The 7,500-nt window shown below is 42.3% G+C and overlaps 1 protein-coding gene across 1 annotated transcript in view; it reads left to right on the forward strand.

Annotated features, from left to right (window-relative positions):
* The window catches only part of il17rd (interleukin 17 receptor D), a 24,903-nt gene that overhangs the window by 3,086 nt on the left and 14,317 nt on the right, over positions 1-7,500 (forward strand). Inside the window, exon 2 of the mRNA XM_068595917.1 lies at positions 6,119-6,167. Coding sequence (XP_068452018.1) covers positions 6,119-6,167 — 49 coding nt within the window. The remainder of the gene's footprint in view (positions 1-6,118; positions 6,168-7,500) is intronic.

Below are 7,500 nucleotides of genomic sequence, written 5' to 3' on the forward strand. Positions count from 1 at the left end.
GCGGAGAGAGGGAGACGCACCAGAATCACTCCACCTCCGTCCTCTCTTTCTCTGGATTCTCCATCTCCATCCTTCTCTCTCTCGTCGTTTCCCAGCTGTAACTTGCGTCACGTGTCCGGTCCTCCTGTTCTGGGGCTTTCGGAGCGTTTCCGACGTCGGGAGAAACCGTACGGAAGACGTCACGGATGCGTTTGGGGCGTCCGATGTGAAACACGTGTGCTTTCTGGCGAACGCATCAGATGGAAGGAGGTGGAGAGTCCGCCTCCCGCTTCAAACACTTTATAGGGGAAATATTTCTTCTTCGGTAAAGACGAGGTGAAGGGGAAATAAAGGGGGAAGGATTTCCGCTACTGTCTGTTTGTCCACTAAAGAGACGACAGATGTGGTGGCTCTGAATAATTATTTTTATAATCTAGGCCCGGACATCTCGTGTCTGGTGTCGGATCGGTGCAGTTATTAGTGATTATCTCACTAAACTAAACTGGTGCATGAAGAAGTAGTTTTTTTTTTTGCAAGATGAAGCTCTTAAAGTTTTTATGTGTGTAGAAATGTGAAGCTGCTGTTAGAAGATTTTCCTCTGTTTTGATTGAAATTCTCATACGTAGGTGAGTGGAATAAAAAAGCAGATGTTATTTCGAAAAAAAATGATCTGAAAACTAAAACTTGCTCTCAAAAAGGAAATTTGCTCTAAAAATTGTTCTAAAAAAAAAAAGAATTCGCTCTCAAAAAAAAATGTCCTCCAAAAAAAAAAAAGCTCTCAAACCTAAAATTTGGTCTCAAAAATGAAATTTGCTGAAAAACGATTGCTTTCAAAGAAAAAGAAAAGCTCTAAAAGAATAATTGCGTAGCGTTAGTACACACTCGGTCCTCCATGTGTCTCTGGTACTTGTAGTTCTCCAAAGCTGATGAGGGGACGAGTTTCCCTCTGAGCATCTCCAGGTGTCCACAACATGAGCACCAATAGAAACTCATTCAGCGGCGCAAGCCCCGCCCACTACGACCACAACGCAACCTGTAACTTTTTGGATTAAAAGTTGTTTTTCAGAGCACTTTTTTTACAGCAAATTTTAATTTTGAGAGCATTTTTTTTAATTTAAAAAAAAAAAAAAAAATTTTGAGAGCAATTTTTTTTTTTTTTTTTTTTTTTTTTTAGAGCTTTTTTTTGAGAGGGTGTTTGAGAAAAAAAAAATTTTTGAGACCAATTTTTTTTTTTGTGAGCAAAGATTTACTCACACAACAAATTTGCTCGGGCAAAAAAGACACAAATCTCCCTTCATAGACGTCCCTCTCGGTCTAGAAGACGTTTGCATGTTTTCTGTTCTCCGGCTCGGTCTCAGTCACGCTGGTTCTGTTGGTGACGGTCGGTTCTGGTCGCGTGACGACATCTCTCTCTTTTTTTTTTTTTTTTCTTATTTCACATTTGCACATTCTTGCCGGCGCTCGAGTTGAGTGACGTCGGTTTGAGAGCCGCTCAAAGAAAGTCAGGATTTGTCAAAGTGTCACAGCAGGAGCAGCTCCTCCTGTGTGAGGAAGAGGAGGAGCAAGAGGAGGAGGAGGAGGAGTGATGAAGAAGAGAGTGGAGGGGGGTCATTGAGGAGCAGTCATGCAGGAGGAGGAAGCTGCAGGTTTTGTTCCTACGGTGGGAAAACTCTGGTTGGCTGCCCCCGAACACACACACACACACACACACACACACACACACACACAGACACACACACACACAGTTTGCATTGTTGCACCTCACTTTTGTTTCCAGCTTTTTCTTCCGGGCCTCGTTCCTCCGCTGGAGCTGCAGATCTGAGATCAGACGGGATTTTTATTTTATGTGATTACTCGTTTTAAAAAAAAAAAAAAAAAATCAGTTCATTGATATTTAACACTGGATTATTTTACCTTTTGTGTGTTTGTTAATAACGAGACTTAAGACTCAAGAGTGGGCCTAAAAAAAACTAGTTTTTCTTGTGATGATGATGATGGTGATGCATCATGTGATCAGAGCTGCTCATAAGTTTGCATTGACGCATATTGATATATTGACAGTAACGATAAAACAAAACCGTACCAACAGAACTTTGACCTGACGTTTTGATTACGAGTCGAGTGGACACACACACACACACATACACATACACATATACACACACACACACACACACACATGTGGTAGTGTTTGTAACCGTGTGTAAGAGACAGGAAGACATTTAGAGGTTGTTTTTTTGGGGCCCTGAGGCTTTTGCAAGAACAAGACCCTCATCAACTTGACACACACACACACACACACACACACACACACACACGTTGGCTTCTTCATGGCAGTTGAACTGGATGCACAACGCTTTGTTCCGTCACAAACGAACGTCTTCATTAAAAAAAAACACATTTTGACTCGTGGAGCTCGTCGGTGAAGTCGGTGACACATCGGACGACAAAATAACAAAACTGTTGTCGCTCTGTGCCGCAGATCAAACACGCGAGACGTCCGCTGTCGGGCGTCAGATACCGTGAGTTCTTTTAACACAACCGGTTACATTTACGGCAACTAAACTATGACGTCATGTGACTATTTCAGTCCGAGGCTCTGCAGCACGGTGACACAGACGCGTCGTGTGAATTTCAAAATAAAGTGAAAACGCATTTCTTCAGATGAAAAGTAATCGATGTTTTCACTGATGTATCGGAGCTTTCGATACTTATTTCGTTTCCGTCTCTGATCCTCAATGCACTCAGTGGAAAAAGTGAATTTTTGGGCCTTTTAACAACAACAAAAAAGTTCTAATAAAAAAAAAGCTCTAATCCTGATTCTCTAAACGGAGTCGTTGTAGCTGATTGTACCTCGGCTCATGAGCGGCTTGTTGATTAAAGGTCAGCGTGTGTGTGTGTGTGTGTGTGTGTGTGTGTGTGTGTGTGTGTGTTCTCTGTCCCACATCTGGAACCGGTCCGGTCGCCCCAAACAAAATGAGCGAGAGGAGAAGTCTGCTACGTGAACCCTGATCGCTGTAATTGAAGGAGTTCCTGTTTAATCAGATCGCTCCGTCTCTTCTTCCTCACTTCCTTCCTCCTCTGCGGGGTCGGTGATTACTTCTCCCAGCATCCTTCGCTTCCCCCTTTTTTCTGAATCCTCCTCTTATGGTTCCTCTCTTCTTTTTCTCCCTCGCCTCCTTCCCTCTTTCCTCGCCTCCAGCAATGTGATTAATTGCTGTCGATGTGCAGCTAGAAGAGGCTGCAATTAGCTGCCTGATTACCACATAACTGTGTGTGTGTGTGTGTGTGTGTGTGTGTGTGTGTGTGTTTGGGGATTCCCGAGGGAAATTCTGCCTCCGGTGTGTTTTTGTAGTTTTGTAGTTCACTCCTCTCAGGAGTTGAACCTGTAACATTTCAGCTGCTTTTCAGATCTTTTTTTGTTACTGATTAAAGATTAGAAACGTCTCTTTTCTTTAACTTCTTTTCTTCAGTTGCTTACTGATGTGACTCAAGTCTGTGTGTGTGTGTGTGTGTGTGTGTGTGTGTGTGTGTGTGTGTGTGTGTGTGTGTGTGTGTGTGTGTTTTGAGGGAGGATAATGATCATTACTAGTCAGAAACACCTGGCAACAGGAAGGAAGAAAAGTGTCTTTCTCAGTTTCAAAAATTGTCAGTTGTAAAGAAGTCTGGCTCGAGGCCATGGGCCAGTACTAGTGGCCGAGTACTATAGGATGATTACTATAGTCTACTAGTGGCCGAGTACTATAGGATGATTACTATAGTCTACTAGTGGCCGAGTACTATAGGATGATTACTATAGTCTACTAGTGGCCGAGTACTATAGGATGATTACTATAGTCTACTAGTGGCCGAGTACTATAGGATGATTACTATAGTATATTAGTGGCCGAGTACTATAGGATGATTACTATAGTCTACTAGTGGCCGAGTACTATAGGATGATTACTATAGTCTACTAGTGGCCGAGTACTATAGGATGATTACTATAGTATACTAGTGGCCGAGTACTATAGGATGATTACTATAGTCTACTAGTGGCCGAGTACTATAGGATGATTACTATAGTATACTAGTGGCCGAGTACTATAGGATGATTACTATAGTATACTAGTGGCCGAGTACTATAGGATGATTACTATAGTATACTAGTGGCCGAGTACTATAGGATGATTACTATAGTATACTAGTGGCCGAGTACTATAGGATGATTACTATAGTCTACTAGTGGCCGAGTACTATAGGATGATTACTATAGTATACTAGTGGCCAAGTACTATAGGATGATTACTACACTATACTAGTAGCCGAGTACTATAGGTGGAATACTATAGTACGAGTACTAGTGGCCGAGTACTATAGTACGAGTACTAGTGGCCGAGTACTATAGTACGAGTACTAGTGGCCGAGTACTATAGTACGAGTACTAGTGGCCGAGTACTAGTGGCCGAGTACTATAGTACGAGTACTAGTGGCCGAGTACTATAGTACGAGTACTAGTGGCCGAGTACTATAGTACGAGTACTAGTGGCCGAGTACTATAGTACGAGTACTAGTGGCCGAGTACTATAGTACGAGTACTAGTGGCCGAGTACTATAGTACGAGTACTAGTGGCCGAGTACTATAGTACGAGTACTAGTGGCCGAGTACTATAGTACGAGTACTAGTGGCCGAGTACTATAGTACGAGTACTATAGTAGTAGTGGACGAGTACTAGTGACTAATTACTATAGTACTAGTGGCTGAGTACTGTAGTACTGTAGGACATTTTGATCATGAAAAACAAGTGTCACTAGAATAATAATAATAATTAGCCCTTAACTAGTGACTAATTACTATAGTACTAGTGGCTGAGTACTCTAGTACTAGTGGCTGAGTACTAGTATCAGTACCCAGTAGTACGGGAGCATCTCCAGTCGAACGATTCCAGCAGCGTTTTTGTGTCTCTGACCAAACAAAACATGTTTGAATTCATATATTTGAGACATCGACGGGAGAACAAGATCAAATGACGACATTTTGCACAAACACATGAATGTAAACTGCAACTCGACCTTTTAAATTCTATTTTTTAATTTAAATCCGGCTCCAGCAGGAAGTGTCTCAGTTTTGTCTTTTTGTGCCGTCAGTGAAAAAACCAACCTTTTCCTTGATTTTAATTAGCCTTCCCATTTCAAGCTGCCAGCAGGACGTCTGTGCACGCAGCAGCACGCAAACCTCCAAAGGTCAGAGGTCAAAAGGTCAAAGGTCAGCAGCGGAAGGCAAACTGAAGACAACGTGTATAAAAGGCAAAAACAAAAAACGTGACGGGATCAAAGGTTTTTCTGTCTTTTTAAAGGGACATTTTTAGAAAGTTTGGAAAGTTCTTCAAAAGGCAACGAGGGTCTTCACAAGTATATAATTACAAACGTGTGTGTGTGTTTGTGTGTGTGTGTGTGTGTTTGTGTGTGTGTGGGTTGTTGGGCTACACAGTAACTGCTAATAAGCACGGCACACTTTCTATAACACACACACACACACTCAGTGGGGAGTCTGTCTGATTGGTTTCAGGTGTGTGTCTGTGTGTTGTGTGTGACCACAGTCTGACACCTCTGTAACAAGGTGGTGTGTGTGTGTGTGTGTGTGTGTGTGTGTGTGTGTGTGTGTGTGTGTGTGTGTGTGTGTGTGTGTGTGTGTGTGTGTGTGTGTGTGTGTGTGTGTGTGTGTGTGTGTGTCAGTGCGACATGAAAACACGGGTCAAAGCTGTAAATCTCGCTCTGCTGAAATATGCCTCATGAGACTCCGGGTCTTTTGTGCGGGGACACGGTGAAAGGGATTCTGGGTAATCGTAGCTCACGGGGGAGCCGGCGTTCACACCTTCGCTTCATGTCACTCCTCATCGCGCTTCACCTGTACTAAATATCATATGTATTAAATATTAAAATTGCTAAATAAGTCAATAAGAACTTGCAGATTTCGGAACATTCAGTATCAATATGTATAGATCATATGTTTGAAACATTGTTGCCTAAATAACCAATACAGCTTGTTTGATCTCTCTCTCTCTCTCTCTCTCTCTCTCTCTCTCTCTCTCTCTCTCTCTCTCTCTCTCTCTCTCTCTCTCTCTCTCTCTCTCTCTCTCTCTCTCTCTCTCTCTCTCAGGTGCAGTCGGATGGAGGTCGCAGGCTGGCCGTCTCCTTCAGAGCCGACAGTGAGTTGATCCGTGCTCCTGTACATCTGGATAATGGCTTTGGTTCATTTTAAAATACTCCGACGTTGTTGTTGTTGTTGTTGTTTTTAACTTTGTGCACATGTTAAGATGTTTGTCCCCAGTTCCGAGCAAAAAGAATATTTAAAACATCAAAGTCACACCGTTGAAAACACGACACACGTCTTCACGCAGAGTTCCCTCTGAGCTGAAAATCAGAGGAACTTTCCATCCTGTGGCCCAGCAGGGAAATCTGAAGCTCCCTCCTCCTCCTCCTCCTCTTCCTCCTCTTCTTCCTCGTCTTTTGTTCTTTTCTCTCTAAAAGTCAAGTTCCTGAGCCGTAGCCGAGCCCTGCCTCCTGCCTTTGTCCGTGACCATGAGCGAGAAGCACTTTCAGATTACTCTTTGTGTGTGTGTGTGTGCGCGTGTGTGTGTGTGTGTGTGTGTTTGTGTGTGTGTGTGTGTGTGCAGGTTAACTGATTTCAAGAACTTCTCGCCTCCTGAAATCAGAGAAAGATCAGAAGAAAATGAAGTAAAGTAAAAGTGGGATTAATACACAGGTTGGATTATTTTCTAGGAATATGACATTCAGGGTCACATGTTTAGCTTTTAGGTCAGGATTAGATCGGCCAAGCGGAGTGTGTGACGTGTGTTTGGGTTGTCGTGATAGAGTTTTGATCCATCAATACATTATTTTATTGAATCAGTAGGAGAAAAGAAAGATGCCATAAGTTACATATTTCATGAAGACTGTCTCCATCACAACTTCCTCAAAGCCCAAAACAAAACTCCAAAAACAAAAATATATTAAGTTTACTGACATATTTGAGTCTGAATCAGATTGATGATGATAGTCGGTGATCACTGTCTCAACTGTTTTAGTCTTTATATTCATTGTGTTCTTTTATGATTGATTTGATTGACAGGTCCCAAAAAACAAACACTTATTGCACATTGATGATAAAGTTTTTCTTGAATACAATTGGAATCAAACCCAGTCGCGAAAGTCCCAAAATATTCCCATCCCTTCCTTTTGGTTGGCGGAACGCTAGCAGTTTCCCTTCGTTTCCAGTCTTTATGCTAAGCTAAGCTAACCATCACTTAGCTGTAGCTTCATATTCAGATATGAAAGTGCCATAAAGCTCCTTTTTTTTTCTCTTCCACGAATGACAAAAACATTTCTTTTTAAATACTTATTTAGTTGCTATTCAGGTCTTTGAGCTGCTTCCACGACTCTTTAGCTCTCCAAAGCGATTAATCTCCATATAATCTAATCCTAATACATATTTAGGTTGGTCACCAATGATGTGGAAGTCAGAGGTCACGAGGTCACGAG

Source organism: Clinocottus analis, unplaced genomic scaffold (assembly GCF_023055335.1).
Source record: "Clinocottus analis isolate CAN_PGR_092001 unplaced genomic scaffold, fCliAna1.0.p SCAF_32, whole genome shotgun sequence".
Taxonomy (NCBI): Eukaryota; Metazoa; Chordata; class Actinopteri; order Perciformes; family Cottidae; genus Clinocottus; species Clinocottus analis.